At 38.2% G+C, this 16969-nt stretch overlaps 2 protein-coding genes across 4 annotated transcripts; both read left to right on the top strand.

Moving 5' to 3' along the window:
- Window positions 1-8824: 8824 nt before the first annotated feature.
- LOC116194686 lies at window positions 8825-10046 on the top strand. Of its 3 annotated transcripts, none has more exons than XR_004154500.1 (4): window positions 8825-9161; window positions 9229-9285; window positions 9422-9487; window positions 9630-10046. XR_004154500.1 is itself a non-coding variant. In XM_031523563.1 (4 exons), exons 1-4 carry the CDS (start codon window positions 8965-8967, stop codon window positions 9710-9712), a joined length of 375 nt encoding a protein of 124 aa, XP_031379423.1. In that variant the 5' UTR covers window positions 8825-8964; the 3' UTR covers window positions 9713-10046. The 3 variants fall into 3 exon arrangements, 1 of the variants encoding a protein (XP_031379423.1); XM_031523563.1 differs by having other exon boundaries at window positions 9257-9285; XR_004154499.1 differs by having other exon boundaries at window positions 8825-9285; window positions 9601-10046.
- A 3778-nt stretch (window positions 10047-13824) lies between these two features.
- Window positions 13825-16277, top strand: LOC116194685 (adenosylhomocysteinase). Its single transcript, XM_031523562.1, has 2 exons — window positions 13825-14637; window positions 15189-16277. The coding sequence occupies exons 1-2, from the start codon at window positions 13927-13929 to the stop codon at window positions 15933-15935; spliced, it is 1458 nt and encodes a 485-aa protein (XP_031379422.1). The 5' UTR covers window positions 13825-13926; the 3' UTR covers window positions 15936-16277.
- The last annotated feature ends 692 nt before the right edge of the window (window positions 16278-16969 follow it).

Below are 16969 nucleotides of genomic sequence, written 5' to 3'. Positions count from 1 at the left end.
ATGGTGTTTGAGGATCCAGGGACAAGGTGGTGTTTGAACTCAACTGAACCTGTTTCACTCAAAATTTTCTCATAGTATTCCCGGGTTTTTGAAATATCCATTGGTCGAAAACACCAGTTTTCAGGAAACAATTTTGATGCTGCGAAGAAGGGGTTTTCATGGTAAAAACTTTCTTCCATAATCAAAACAGTTTGAAATAATGATTTTGGAAACCATTGTGCTGTTTTTGAAGAGCTGGTTTCCTTATCGGAAAATGTTGTGAGACTTTTTTCTGCTCTTTTGGTGATTTGCCTAGAGCTCTCTCCTTTGCTAGTCTCCAGCATAGGAGGAGATATCCCAGATAGCATTTGTGCTAATTCTGGTTTATCTTTTAATACAGTAATCCACTGCTGGACTACGGCATTATTATCGAGATTTTGAGGAGATGCACTCTGTTTTTCAAGAGTTTGTTTCTCCTTTTTAGGTTTAGGAATTTTACCTGGCAGGGTTTGCATGCAGCCCTGCTTATCGATCTCCTGTTGGAGAGTCTGTCGATAGGTTTTAATCTGGCTATCAACGATGATCTGCCCAAAGGAGGGTTGGCTGGAAGCCACCTATTTCGAGGATTTCTCCTCTTTTTTTATCGACTGGCTGGAAGCCAGCTGTTTTGAGGCCGAAGCCTCTTTTTTAGAGGAACGAGTCCTCATGCTCATGGCGGTACCTGCAGGAATTCTCTTGTCAGGAAATCAGGGAGACTGTTAGCCTCACCTTTTATGAATTCGATGTTAAAATCAAAGACACTCAAGATCGCTTGCCATCTGGCAGAAATCTGTTTTGATGCAATGTTTTGAACATCTTTATGAAGAACCTCTTTTGCAGATTTACAATCAATCCGAAGTAAAAACCTTTGGTTTAGAAGATCAAATTGAAATTTCGAAATGCAAAGGACCACAGAAAGAATTTCTTTTTTAATGGTTAAGTAATTCTTCTGGGTTGGGTTCCAATGTTTTGATGTGAACTGAACAACCTATTCACGTTCATTTTTGGATTGTTTCAAGATTCATCCGTATCCTTCTTCAGAGGCGTCTGTTTCAACAATCTTTTTTGCAGATGGGTCTACCAAGTGCAAACAAGGCAGAGTTTTGATTTGAAGCTTGATTTGCCTCACAATATTGGTTTGTTCATCTGTCCATGGTGGAGGAGAATTCTTTAACCTATTATGGAGCGGTTTGCAGAGTCTACTTAGGCCAGGGAAAAAATCTACAACGTAGTTGAGACTTCCTAAGAACCTTTGTAGTTGTTTTTTATCATGGATCTGGTCAGGGAATTTATCAGCAAACTAGATGGACCTGTTGATGGGGATTATGGTGCCCCTGCTGATGTTATGCCCTAAAAATCGAATTTTTGTTTGAAAAAGGCAGACTTTAGTCGGAGACACAGTCAAGCCTTTTTTTGATGTGATTCTCATAAAATGGTTCACATGTTTAAAATGAGAATCAATGATTTTGGAAAATATGAGGACATCATCGATGTATACAATTATGAAATCGGAGTACGCACCAAAGATGTCATTCATGATTTTCTGAAATTCAGATGGGGCATTTTTGAGTCCAAAAGGCATTACATTCCATTCGTACTGGCCAAACAGAACTGTGAATGCAGTTTTGTATTTGTCTTTTCGGTGATTTGAATTTGCCAAAAACCTGACTTTCTGTCGAATTTTGAAAATATTTTTGAATCATGAAGTTTTCGTAGCAAATCTTTTTTGTTAGGTATTGGGTACCTAATCCATGCTAAGGCTTGGTTCAATGGTTTGTAATTGATTACTAACCTGGGGATTCCTCTCTCAAGTTCAGCGTTTTTGTTCACCTAGAAGGCTGAACAACTCCAGAGAGACCTGCTAGGTCTAATCAATTTTTTGTTCAAGAGTTCCTATATTTACATTTTACATTGTTTTTCCAACTCTTGGTTCATCTGAATGGGTCTGGCTTTTGTTGGGATATTTTTCTCATCGAAATCCTTTTCATGAGGTAGTTCAATGATATGTTGCTTCCTATCCCAGAAAGCATTTGGGGTTTCTCCACAAACTGATTTTTGGATCAGACTGTTGAGATTATCAATTTTTTGTTTCAAATCTGATTTTTGGAGCAGATTTTCAACATTATGGTGTGAAATCTCATCTTTTACCCAACCAATTTGCCTCTCAGTTGCCTGTATTATGTCCAAATTCCTAGTTATAGGTTTTGTGATGAAGGGGAAAATGGTCTTGCTTCCTAAGTACACCGTCTTTATGCCAGAGTTTGTGAAAAGGAAGGGTTTGATGAGCTGGATGAATGGGGTTCCTAGTATGACTTCATTTTTTAAGTCTTAGATAACTAGGAATTCAGTTTTGTATGTGGAATCTTCATTTTTTACTTCTGCTTCTGCAATTTTGTATGAAATTTTCAATTTGTTATTGCTAGCAGATCATAATGATTCCTGGGTTTTTTCACAGTATTTTAGAGGAATTAATCCCTCCCTCACACAATTTGCGTCTGCACCTGTATCAAACAAGGCAGTTGCTTCCATTTGGAAGTCATGTACACTTATTGTAGGTTTCAAGAGGTATTTTTGATGTGTGAATTCCTGGCTTTTACACTCAGGTTTGGGTTCAGCATCGTCCAAGGTCTGAACCATCTTTTCATCTTTTTTCAGAGTTTTTACCTCTTTTTGTAACTCATGGAGTTTTTGGCGAAGTTCCGACTCAATTTGTTTTCTTTCTCTTTCCCGGTTTTCGTGCTCTAAGGCGCGGGTATTTTTGATCATCATGTTGAGTAACCTAAGGTTTTTGGCTTGCTCAGGTTCTTTTGGCTCAACATATTTTGGAGGAGATTTCGAGGAAACTATGGTTTTGTTGAAGGGTAGTTTCCAGGTTATGGTTCTCTCAGTGAATTTGATGGCCTTTTCTTCCATGTAGACTTGGCTAAACCAGTCCCAGAAAAGGATGTTTTTCTTGTTATTCTTCATGTATTTTATCCATTGATTTTGCATTATAGTCTCAACGTATTTTTTCGTGAAGACTTCATGCAACCAATTCCTCCTATTTTCATTTTCTTTGGAGCAGAAATCGTTCCTAAGGCTGTTGGATGTTAATGTGAAGGGCTTCTCAATCACATAGATCTCAGGGTTAGGATTGATTCTGGTAGAATCGGTTATAGATGAAAATGTGGGTGAAGGGGGTGAAGACTCAGTTTCATCTGTATTTGGGACAGAGTATATTGGCCTAGGGATATCGGTGGTGATACTACTTAGTCCTCTAAGATTGGCAGACCTAGGAGGGGTTTCAGTAGCTGTTTGGAAAGTATTTGCCGACGGGGCAACACTGAATGATATCCTTCTTAGCTCAGGGCTTCTAAAGGAAGAACTTATCGAAGGGTTTGAGGTTGATTGCATGTTGACTGATCTCCTATGGCGAAAGCTTATGAAAACTCTACCATCTTGGAACTGGCTCACTTGACTGGGTTCCTCATTTTGAATTTTTTCAGGGGCAACTGCGTCTTCTAAGACCCATTCATCAGGAAGAGTTACCTCATTCCACCTAATTGGTCTGGAAACTACAGTGTTTGACCTAACAATGTCCGTTTGGAAAAGGAGGGTTTCTCCTTTGGGACTATGTTTGAAGGCTTTGGTTGCGAACGCTAAGACCATCATTTTGTAATGGACTCTGCATACAAGGGCTAAAGGAATGGAGCCTAAAGCAATCTTGTAATTATGCGTTTTAATTTGCAAGGTTAAGCCATGAGTTATGTTTTGGTCTTTAAGGGACATGGTGAAATTTGGGAAACAGTTGAAATGGACTGGTCCGTCGCACAGACTAGTCTCGACTGTTCTAAGGATGGATTCATGGTATTTGAAAAGCCTAGCATCCCTAAGCACTGAGAGTACTGAGGTATCTAAGCCTTATCTGGTTAGGGGTTTATGCCCACTTGGACTAGCCCTATATGGATGAAATTGTATTTTTCATTATGTTTTTTCAGTGACTCTTGGTTCAAGAGTTTTATGGCTTGTGAAGAGTTTTTTAAGGGAATGTCCCGCTCTTCAGTGGTTATGGTGTAATCGGTTTTTGAAAATATTTGTTGGAATTTTGAGTTTTTATAAATCTGTTTTGAAGCGATTCTTGGGATTTTCCAATCATCGATAGATTTATCAAAACATTCCAAATTGACCTCTTCTCTGTTGAGAACAGAATCATTATCGAAATTATTTTCAGAAGGACATGTACTCGAAGAGCTTGCTTTAAATCAATCCATATTTCAAAACAATAAATCTTCTAGCTTCTCAAATATTTATCAAGATATTCAAACAGCATATCAGTTCTTTACCTTTTCATTACACTAACTATTCCTAGACGAAATTTCTAGAGATCTATAGACCAATAGCTAAGTGGTTTGAAGATGATAAGCCGAACCTATTCTCTAATCCCAGCTTCTCTCAAGATCAAGATCTAAGACATACCTGGATGGACGGAAGAAGCCTCACACTGTGTTTCCCTGCAAGATGTATGTAATAGATCTTGGATGTCCATAAATTATCCATATATATATATATATATAGTACCAACATACTTGTTTGTCATTCACCTATTTCAATGGGAATATAGTTAAATTTTGAAATTTAACTCTATTGCCAAACAGACTCACTGAGTGAAAGACATTGAGACACATATCAGTTACGTGTTTCTTGATTGAAACATTAGTTTATTTGGTAACGAAGTTACACTTCGTTTAACTACAAACTTTTTAAAATTTCGAAACAATTCAAATTTTTTCAATTTTGCCCCACCCATTCTCTCTTCGCACTATTCATCGTCTTTTTCATGCCCTTCTTATCTCTTCTCTAATTGACCAACTCATTCCCATGGTTGTCCGACCCACGACAAGCCAATTATAACTCACGGTAATAGTTCTCGAGCCACGATGAATCTCAGATTTCGATTTGACGAGCCTCGACCAAGAAATTAAACGAAATTTCGCCTCAAATTTTGATTTGACGAAACCCTAAAATCGGGAGAGCCAAGTCTGCTTCTGCCTCCTCTATTGGACCCTCAATGACTTTGACAACCTTATCGGGTCCTGGCGCCGTAGCGGCAGCTCAGGCCGTCCTCGGTTACCTAACCACTGCTTCTCATGTTCTTCGCATGGGGACCTCGTTTCTCGCTGGCTCGAGGATCTCCTCCTTCCAGGAAGGCACCTATGGCGTCATCAAGTCGCCATCCCTGTGGTTGTCTCTCTCCCAAGTGGGGTGGCCGTGAGCTTCCTCGACCCAGATGGGAAAGTAGAGGCTAAGATGGGGATTCAATCGGACTTCGTGGTGATGGGAGGAAGAGCAACAGAGATAGTGAGGAGAGAGAGAGAGAGTTGAGTGGAAAGAGAGAAAGGGATTAGGCAGTTTTAAAAAAAATAAAAAAATTATGAATCAATTTTCAATTTTTAAAAATTTAAAATCAAATTAAATCATAACTATTCCGTTACGGAACGCTACATATGCTTTGTTTTCTCTCATTACTTTGGTAATGTTCCTGCGTCAAAACATACAAATGACTGAAGCGTGTCTCGAAGTCTTTTCACTCGGAAGAATGCTCGGCACAATTGGCAGGAAGAAATAGCATTACTCTTTGTGAGTTCAAAATATACAAGAAAAAAAATATGAGAACGCAGCCTTGGTCAGAGAGCCTCACTGGCAGGGCTGTCGAAAGTTGGAAACTCAAGAATTAAATCCGGACCGTGAATTTAACGGTGGCAAGAAGCAACACATCTCGGCTCCTGGCTAGAACATATAATACCACTATCTTACATCCCTTTTCTTGATTAATTTTTATTTAATAAGTACGGCAACTGCCCGATAAATAGAACAGTCGATGAAACTGATTTGAAACAACTATATAAGGACTCGTGCTGTAACATCGTTACCGTAAGATGCATTTTGTCGTCCCATTATTGACCAGATATGTCGTGCCGGTGCTTTATGCACTACCCACCGACACCGACACATGGTGCTTAGGTTAGTCTTTTAATAGGATCCAAGTATTCCGCTAGATCTATGACAAATAAATGGTTTTCCAAAAAACACTTTCCAATTCCATTTCCAGTAAGATCTATTTAGATTATTATTTCTTATGTATATTATAAAAATATTTTTTTAAAATAAAGCGGGAATTTTTGCTTTTCCTGTTCCTTTTTCGTTGCCGGCATAAAATTTGCTTTTCTTTGTCTATTATAATTTATGTTTTATTTATATATACTATTATAAAGAAGAAGGAAATTGTTGTATCTTTTCTTCTTTCAAATAAGTCTTTCATGCGGGAGATATTTACTCTTTTGTGGGCCGATCTAATTTGAATTAGATTAGTCAAATCCCGTTAAATTTCCGAATATCATAATGCACAAAAAAAGTCATTTATGAAATAGAATAACAAATTATAGACCATTGAATTAGGGGTTAACTAAAGATTGAATTAGGGATTAATTAAGGATAATCCTACAAATTCATATCTATATATAGGTTATTGATTCAGACTTTCCGGTTGTGCAATGAAAAGCTTCCATTCGTTCAATAAGATTCCACATAGACTTCTTGAGAAATTCCTCAACTTATGGTAAGTTATCCTTTCACGTGCCCTGTATTAATGGAGTATGTGAATATCTAGGATAAATTTACTATATGATAATAACTAGCCCATTGCTCATCTGATGCACGTATCTTTCATATATTTCTTTTATATAAAATTTTACTCGAATATTTCTAAAATATAATTCTATAAGTGAAGCATTTGTTTTTTTTTATTATTATAAATTCTTACTACAATAGCTTTAGTGAAAAATGATAAAAATATATATATATATGTAACTTAAGGTATTAATAGTAACGTATAAAAGACATAATTACTAAAATTACTTTCAGTTCTTTTACCAAGTAATTCTTCTATATTTTTTAATTGGAAACAACACATATTTGCATAACTAATCAGTTATCATATAGAGTTTTTTATTTTGAAAATATTACATAAATATTATAACAAATTAATAGTGTAAACTTTTATTACAAAAAAAAACTTAGAGCGTAAACTTCTACACTTCATATGATTATGCAAATATATCTTAAAAAATTCAAAAATTCAAAAAACTAAAACATTTTATATAAAATATTACAACAATTATGGAACAGAACCGAAGTCTAAATAAACCAAACCTAATTGCTTACTCAGTTTCATTTGGTTCGGTTTTTTGGGTTTACCCGAATACCGGGTAGCCCCACCTACAAGTGCATTTTGAGGTAGTGGCCTAACTTGAAAGCCCAAATACCACATAAGTAATTCGTAGGAGTCGCAATAATATTATTCAGGGTGCTTCTGCGGTAAGAATTTTGGATTTTTTCATACCATATAAAATCAATATGAACCAGTAGATCCATCTCATTTAATATGACCAATCCATTGTACATAATTTCTTTTAAGTATTTCCATTTTTTATTTTTCAATTTTTCTGTCACAAGCTTTCAACGGTCTTACAAAATGGAGAGTAGATATATTTGTGTTAGAGCGATGATCTGATGATGAGAATGTTGTTCCACACAATAGAATATCACTGGATTGAAAAAACTTGCTTTAGATGATGGTTTTAAAAAAAAAAGAGAGTTGATTATCCTTCGAAGACTTCTGAAATGTTCCCATGTCTACTTTTGCAATAACTAAACTAGAATTTCTGATGGCAGTTTCTTAGGTAAAGTATGGTTTTAGAGTTTTTTTTTTTAATTTTACTTCACTTATCTTCAATTCAACAACACAATTATTATTTTTTTTTAAAAAAAAAAATTTAAACATTCAATTCAATTTTTAATATTAAATTCTCTCAACTATTCATTACTTTTTTTTCATTTTTTCTTATAATTCAATAAAACAATTATTATAATTCTAAATAAATATAATTATTTAAAGTTAGAATAAAGTAGAGTTATACTTTACTCATATTTTATACAGAATAATTAGGGCCCACCCGTTCCATGATATCTTAATGAAGCAATCCTATCTCATTATTGTCTCAGAGAACATATGATCTCACCATGGAAAATTAATTGACTTCGAGGGAGACGTACGTCTAAGTAATACAAGTGGGGTAAGAAATTCATTACATAATACATCGCCATCCATTATTTGCTGGTATATTATTGATGATGCGGTGCGACGGTGATGCAGGCTTTAAACGGTTTTATTTTCTAAGTCGATTCGATGATTCAATTGAAACTGATTTGCTTAACCAGTTTGGTTCAATATTACACGTGACGCAATAAAATGAATCCACATCATCAATCCGGGTTTGTGATCGGATCGAAGACTCAGATTGATGAAAATAATTGTGGACGAAAATCACATTTTATATAATAGATGAACTAAATCGTGATTTTTTAGGGGTGTTTTTGAAATTATAAAATTTATAAAAATGAATGGTCCAAATTAAATTGAGAGGTCTAAGGATCGAGATTAGTTATGTATGCCGTGAACAATTACAAATTCTGAATCATAGACTTTGTGTATTATTCATATCAACTTCAATTAATGAAGCATACTTCTCTCGTACATATCTGTCAGTGTTAATTAGGAGTGTGCACAGATATCGGGTATATCCGAAATTAGTCAGAACCTACCCATTATGGTAAGATCTGGGTAACTCGTATTGAAAATATGGTAGGATCCAATAAGAAATTGGTAAAAACTGATTTCAATTTCGGTTCCTACGTACAGGGTATCTAGAATTGGAACCGGATGATAATTACAAATAAAAAAAGAAAAAGGAGTAAAGTTAGTCTCAGGAAGACAGGAACTCAGCTCTGAGCCTCTTGACTGCTGGTAACCTAAATCGGCTTTGTACACTAGCTCCTCTCCGTCGCTCGCCTCTCGTCTCCAATTCTCCGTCTCCGACTCTCCTTCAAGCTCTCTTTCCCGGTGAGCTTATGCCTCTTCTCCGCCGCTCTCGTCTTCGGCTCTCCACTACGGCTCATCTCCGTCGCTCTCGTCTCCGACTCTCCTTCAAGCTCTCTTTCCCGGTGAGATTTTGCCTCTTCTCCGTCGCTCTCGTCTCCGACTCTCCACTCCAGAGGCTCCTCTCCATCGCTCTTGTCTCCGACTCTCCTTCAAGCTCTCTTTCCCGGTGAGATTCTGCCTCCTCTCCGTCCTGTCGTCTCCGACTCTCCTTTGAAACATCTTTCAATGCACAGGTCTCTCGCTCTCTTGCTGTTTGTGAAGGTGCTCTTCTTGTAGTAGATGCATCTCAGGTCAGTTTTTTTTTGTTAATGTTTAATCCTTAAATAGTTATGAATAAATGAGATTGTTATTATGTGTTCTCTGCGGATTTTACTAAAATTCTCTACTGAAAGGTACGGTTTTTTAATCATATTTGTCTTATTGTAGGGACTGGAAGCACAAACTCTGGCAAATGTTTATTTAGCCTCGGAAAACAACTTGGAAATAATTCCTGTAAGTGGGTTATTCTTATATTCTCTCTGTCCACCCTTTTCTTGTTTTAGCTCATTCTGCTTTTTGTTATTTTGATTGGCATTATATCTTATATTACGCTGATTGTTCACCAGAATTAGCTGAAAAGATACCATTGGCCCAGGTTTTAAACAAGATAGATCTCCTGGGGGGGCTGAACCTGATCGTGTGATCAAGGAGATTGAAGAGGTACCTGAAAACATCTGATTTGAGTTTGTATAAGCTGATTGAAGGAGTGTGGTCGTGATCCCATTTACTTGTGATGTTAGATAGGATCTACTTGTGATTTCGGTTTTATTTAGCGAAACAAAAAAATTTAGAGGTTGCAACAGGATAACCGGAACCTATGGTATAATACAAGTTCCGGATAAGTTCTGGTTCTAAGATTCAACATAGTAGGGTCCGGTTCCAAAATTTTGGACCCGATCCCTTACAAGGTAGGGTCCGAGTATCATAAAAAATTGGGTATTCGATCACTCCTGATGTTAATCTATGTCGGAGAAATTTACTATTTTTGGAAGTTAATGTATTATATTTGGTACTTGCATGTAAGATTAAGATCCCCTCCTTATTTCACCCAGAAAAAAATAATCCCTTCCTTTTCTCTTCTCGTGAGAGATGCCAAAGTAACTAATAAACAGAAAAATGAAGGAAAATAAACGACCTAATGTAAACATGGACTTTCATGTCTGAAGTAATCAGAGTGCAGTTCCAAGGAGATGATCGTTGATGTAACATCGCCAACCTCACCGAATCAGTGTGTTGCACCATGTCTTCAATGGTTCGTACTACTGAACGACGATTGGATTTAGGAGCAGCCGAGATAGATGGGTTGAGTGGAGTGTGGGTTGAGTGGGGTGTGAGATGATCTCGTGGCTCCGAATATAGCCGCTATGAATATTGCCACTATTCTCATGTCTAATGCATAAGATGAAACGTGGTGGCTTAAGAGCCTACCGAAAGTCGGCTCAGATGGCTCGTCAAGGGTGCGTTGAGATGATCCACAATGGATATCACGACCAAGATAGCCCGTGATGGAAGCATGCAATTACAAACAGTAAGATAGACAATAGGCTCGGCCTTAATGGCCGAGAGGGGCTAGCCGAGTGAATCCTCTATGAACGGCTTGCTAAAGCCAGTCAGGCAATGGCTTACGAAAGACCCATCGAAGACTAGCTACTCAAAAAGATGTGCAAATTGATAGATGCCTCCAATTGAATTTATAAACAATACCGAATCCAATACTTATGGGCGTTTTACATCAAATATACAAGAAGTGGATGCAATCCTCATTCAAAATAGAAACGGAAATATGCTAAGGAAAGCACTAGAGAAATAGACCAAACATATGAAAGACAATATAAAGAAACAACCACATACCTTGCCAACGAAAAGCTGAATATGGAAAGTTAAAATATGTCTTCTGTCCATTGGGCATTTCCCTGCCGCTTCCGATACCAATCAGATCAAGATCTTTAAAATTATGAACTCCCGAAATAACACATGATATTCTATTCGATTTTCAAGATATATATATGGCCTCACGTATATCTGGTCGTCCAAGCCATTTTACTCCTTGGAACGTGTGTCCAAGAAATCTTTCTCCTGCAAGTGCATGGGTTTTTTTTTTCTAATCAAACGGACTTGTCTCCACTCCTTCGGCTTATTGAAAGCAAAAAACCCAATACTCAATGACTCGGGTCCGCATTCGATATCAATCAAGTTCACAAATCAAGTCAATAATTCCGTTCAAGTGCGACAAATGAGCGTATACACATTTATCATTTTTATTGCAATTCTATTGGTGCTTTTGCACATCGTATGATGATATAGAATCATCAAAAAACTCCTCGTGATAGGGATAATATTGCTAATTCTAGCCAAATGTGAGAAACTAAAATTGGAGTTTCGGATCACTATCATCTTCCCCGTTTTCTTCGATCTACATGGCCTAATATAGGAACCCATTCTGTTTGGTGTTCTTTAGGTAGAAAGATAGCTACCATAGACTCTTTTTTGCAGTTGAATTTTCCCTTTATAGGGATTCACTCATTCAGGGGTTGGTGTGGGGGAGAATATTATTATATCGAGCTTAATGCTCAATCACGACTATAGCACTACATCCAAGCAATTCCACCACTATTATTTCAGTAAATTAGGTTTCAACAACCACAGCAATTGATAAAACCAAAAATAAATTTAAAAAGAAAAAGTAGAAACCTGGGATGGGCATTCTTTTTTTTTTTTAATTGATCTGCACCTTTCGTTTTCAAAAGTTTAGTGGACCCCGACCAATCTAAATTCGAGAACGAGATTTCTTTAATCTCTACAATAAGATATGCCTATTTAGAATATGTAATTGCAAGAAATTATTTTTAAGTTTGTTAATCTAAATTAAATTTACTTTAATTTGAATTTTTCTACGTGAATTATATTCAATAAAATATCAAGGAACTTTTTTTCCTTTGAAAAATATCAATAAATTTAACTTCCTGTAAAAAAAAAAAGAAATTTAACAGAACGAATTGAATAACCAAAATACTTTATAGAATAGAAAATTAATTTTAAACCAAGCACATTCATGAGTTTCTTATTTTTGCCTTAAGAAATGTGTATGAAATAATTTTAGGACTTACCTTACCTAACTAATGACTTTTTTTTTGGTGATAAGGGAAAAAAATTAAAACATCATTATTTAATTATCAGCAAGATCCTCATGAAAAATATGATAATATCCAATTACAATATACATATAATATATTTTGACAAGTAAGGTTAATTATAATGATAAGCTCACGAACCAAAACTTGATAAGAAAGAAGGGTGGAAGGTAGAACCAATTAAACTCACTCGATAAGATAACTTGCCACGAGTAAGAAAAGTAATTTTGATTCGCCACGTTCAATGATGAACGATAAGAATTGGGGTTTTCGCCACTAAATAAGAAACTTGTTTAGATAAGAAAAGAGAAGAAACGCTCTAAGCAATTTCATTCAAAAATATTCATTCATAGTCTCTGATGTTCTCTTACAATAAAGTGTATATTTATATAGAGGGAAGACACCCCATTGACTCTAGAATAGGAAACTGATATCTAATCTCTTTTAGATTACTTTCCTAAAATAAAATAAGGTAACAATATAAAATATGAAACTTAAGAACTCTGGACACAAATTAAAATAAGAAGTAATATCTAATTCTAAATATCTTTCTACCTAAATAAAATATATTACCCGATTAAGATTATATTATTCATAATTTTATAGATCAAGACATATCATCTTTCTTTTCCACATCACGATAATATTTTCTTGATATGTCCAAGATATGCTTCTTTGGGCATGGGCTTGTTGAGAAGGACATAGGCTGAAATCCGAAACACATCATCCCCTCTTGATTGGAAAATGATTCGACCTCGAGTCTTCGTCGATGTTCCCCTGGTCTTCATGTGTGCGATTCGATTCTTTTTAGCTCACCAAATGATAGACTCACGAACCATAACGAGGTAAGAAAGAAAAGTGGATGGTAGAACCAACAAAACTCACTCGATAAGATAATTCGCCACGAGTAAGAAAAGTAGAGTTGATTCGCCACGCTCAAGGATGAAAAATAAGAATCGAGGTTTTCGTCATTAAACAAAGGGATTTGTTTCGATAAGAAAATAGAGAAAACGCTCGAGGCAATTTCGTCTACCATCTGCTCTTACAATAATTGCATATTTATATAGAAGGAAGACACCCCATTGACTCTAAAATAGGAAACTGATCTCTAATCTCCTCTAAATTACTTTCCTAAAATAGAGTAAGGTAATAATCTGAAATATAAAACTTAAGACTACTGACTCAAGCTAATATAAGAAATAATATTTAATTAAGAGAAACTATATTATAGCAATATAAGAAACTTAATATCTAATTAAGTCAAATTCTTGTTCCATAGTCTTCTATAATGCGTATCTGATTTCGAAAATTCGAATGCATATTGAGCTGTAATATGAAGCACATCGTATAATAAATAAATAAGATAATTAGAAATGGATCAAGTCCAATTAATAGTTGCATTTATTAAATCATGACCCAAAATTATTACTCGGAGTCAGAAGTGGAGAAAAGAAAAGAGAAAGCTCAGCTCGCCACCTCCTCTCATCAGACAAAATATCAGCCAAGCAGGCCCCGCAACATCTTCCGTTCGCTACGCAAGCACCAGTTTACCAGATCCACCAACCCCCCACAGGATCCAATCCTCACCGTCCATTCTCCTGATTCAATCGCGACCGTCGATTTTTCCCCTCAAACCTATATATCCCCTCCTCCCTCCCTCCTAATTCCTTCGCTCACGGCCGCCCAATCTCTCCGTCCCTCTCTGTCTCTGTCCAATTCTCAGATCTTAGAAACCCTAACGGCCGCCGCCCCTCCGTCGCCATGGCTCTCTCCGTCGACAAAGCCGCGAGCGGCCGCGAGTACAAGGTCAAGGACATGTCCCAGGCCGACTTCGGCCGCCTCGAGATCGAGCTCGCGGAGGTCGAGATGCCCGGCCTCATGGCCTGCCGCGCCGAGTTCGGCCCTTCCCAACCCTTCAAGGGGGCTAGGATCACCGGATCCCTCCACATGACCATCCAGACCGCCGTCCTCATCGAGACCCTCACAGCCCTCGGCGCCGAGGTCCGCTGGTGCTCCTGCAACATCTTCTCCACCCAGGACCACGCTGCCGCCGCCATCGCCCGCGACTCTGCCTCCGTCTTCGCCTGGAAGGGTGAGACCCTCCAGGAGTACTGGTGGTGCACCGAGCGCGCCCTCGACTGGGGCCCCGGTGGTGGCCCCGACCTCATCGTTGACGACGGTGGTGACGCCACCCTCCTCATCCACGAGGGCGTCAAGGCCGAGGAGATCTACGAGAAGACAGGCCAGCAACCGGATCCGGCCTCCACCGACAATGCCGAGTTCCAGATCGTGCTCACCATCATCAGGGACGGGCTGAAGGCCAACCCCAAGAAGTACCACAAGATGAAGGAGAGGCTGGTCGGGGTTTCTGAGGAGACCACCACCGGTGTGAAGAGGCTCTACCAGATGCAAGCCAACGGCACCCTCTTGTTCCCCGCCATCAATGTCAATGACTCTGTCACCAAGAGCAAGGTAACAATTTTTATCTCCCTTTCAGCTAATCTTATTATGTTCCAAAGTCACTGAGCTTAGATCTGACTACTTAGTGCCATAAAAATCTGAACTTTGATGTTTGATTGTGTCTGAAGCTTTAGATCTGAGTCGCCTTCTTTTAAATCACATTCTTTTGGCAGTTAATTAAATGCGTCTCCTTTGTTCTGTTTCTTTAGGGTTCTAGTAAAGATCTGAGAGTGTGAAACTAGTACCTAGTACTTTGTTTTCAATTGGATTGAAAGTGGGATCTTATGTTTCTTGGTGGAGAAATTCGGATCTGATTAAAATTGTCTTTCATCTTTTGAAGGTTGCCCGACAAAATAAAGTTAGAGATGTTTAGTTGTCCTGCTTTGTGTTAAGAGGTTACTTTTGAATCACTAATCTAAGATCTCATGCAAGACAACCTTGTATTATTCAAATAGATTTGTCCGACAAGTTGGATACTATAAAATATGATCTTTAATTGTAGTGGGTTTGATTGTTGCATTATGAACTTACTAGTAGATTTTTCTTTTTTCCTAAAATCGCAGTTTGACAACTTGTATGGGTGCCGCCACTCTCTGCCCGATGGTCTCATGAGGGCCACTGATGTCATGATTGCCGGAAAGGTTGCTGTGGTTTGCGGATACGGAGATGTTGGCAAGGGCTGTGCTGCTGCCCTCAAGCAGGCTGGTGCCCGTGTGATTGTGACTGAGATTGATCCAATCTGTGCCCTCCAGGCCCTCATGGAGGGTCTTCAGGTTCTCACCCTTGAGGATGTGGTCTCCGAGGCTGACATCTTCGTCACCACCACCGGTAACAAGGACATCGTCATGGTCAACCACATGAGGAAGATGAAGAACAATGCCATTGTTTGCAACATCGGCCACTTCGATAATGAAATCGACATGCTTGGGCTCGAGAACTTCCCCGGTGTGAAGAGGATCACCATCAAGCCCCAGACCGACAGGTGGGTCTTCCCGGACACCAACTCGGGCATCATTGTGCTGGCCGAGGGCAGGCTCATGAACTTGGGTTGTGCCACCGGCCACCCAAGCTTTGTGATGTCGTGCTCGTTCACCAACCAGGTGATTGCCCAGCTCGAGCTGTGGAAGGAGAAGAACTCCGGCAAGTATGAGAAGAAGGTGTACGTGCTGCCCAAGCACCTTGACGAGAAGGTGGCTGCCCTTCACCTTGGGAAGCTTGGCGCTAAGCTCACAAAGCTCACCAAGGACCAGGCTGACTACATCAGCTTGCCCGTTGAGGGTCCATACAAGCCTGCCCACTACCGGTACTGAGTGGAGAGGGGAGCCATGTCTGGAAATCCAAGGTGGGGGGGATGGCCATTTGTTGGGACAGCTCGATTGTTTGCATGCGATTTTCGATCTTTCTTTTTGGTCTTTTGTTTTTTATTATTGAAGTAGAGCAGCAGATTATACTCTGTTGTAGCAGATTTTTTTTTTTTCTATTTGTGTGCCTTTAGGAGGGATGGGATGGTGAGTTAAGAGACATGGCCTGGTCACCCTTACCCCACCATATCTGGGATGAAATAAAGTCGGGAGGAGGGGCTGTTGTGAGATATATATTGTAACTGCTGCAATCAAATTTTGCTGCACTTGAATATTTGATTTGTCTCTTCACTCTATAATCTATTTAACTTGCTTCATGTCATGAAGGGTTTTGATTTTGTGTTTTGGTGGATTTTATGACTGCTTGTCTGTCTCGTTTTGTGTAGGGGTGTGCACGGATATCGGGTATATTCGAAACTGATCGGAAGCTATTCGTTATGGTAGGGTTCAGGTAGCTTCTTTTGAAAATAGGGTAGGTTTCGAATATTAAAATTAGTAACCGGTGAAAAATTGGTTTCGATTTTGGTTCCGATTTCGGTTCCTGCTAACTGGTTATTTATTTAAGAAAAAGAAGAGAAAAAGAGTAGATTTATTGTCTCCTTTAATAAGTCAGAACAGAGATAAAAGTATTTTGTTGTGTGAAATTGTATTATAAATGTTTAATTTTGTCGATAAATTGATGAAATATTATTTTTTTATCATTGTGAATTAATCTAAATTTTATTGATATTTTATTTGCGTAATTACTGATTATGTATGTGATATTTTTAATTTTATCTAGCGAGAAAAAAATTTACGGGTTTCAACAGGATATTCGGAATCTGTAGTATAATACAGGTTCCCGGTAAATTTCGATTTCAGGATTTAATATGGTAGGATACGGTTTCAAAATTTTGGAACTTGCTCTTTACAGGATAGGGTTCGAAAAATACAGGGTATTCAGAACTGATAACCCTCAGTTTTGTGGGTGTCTACAGCAAGTA

Source organism: Punica granatum, chromosome 2 (genome assembly GCF_007655135.1).
Source record: "Punica granatum isolate Tunisia-2019 chromosome 2, ASM765513v2, whole genome shotgun sequence".
Taxonomy (NCBI): domain Eukaryota; kingdom Viridiplantae; phylum Streptophyta; class Magnoliopsida; order Myrtales; family Lythraceae; genus Punica; species Punica granatum.
This window is presented reverse-complemented; position numbering and strand designations above follow the sequence as displayed.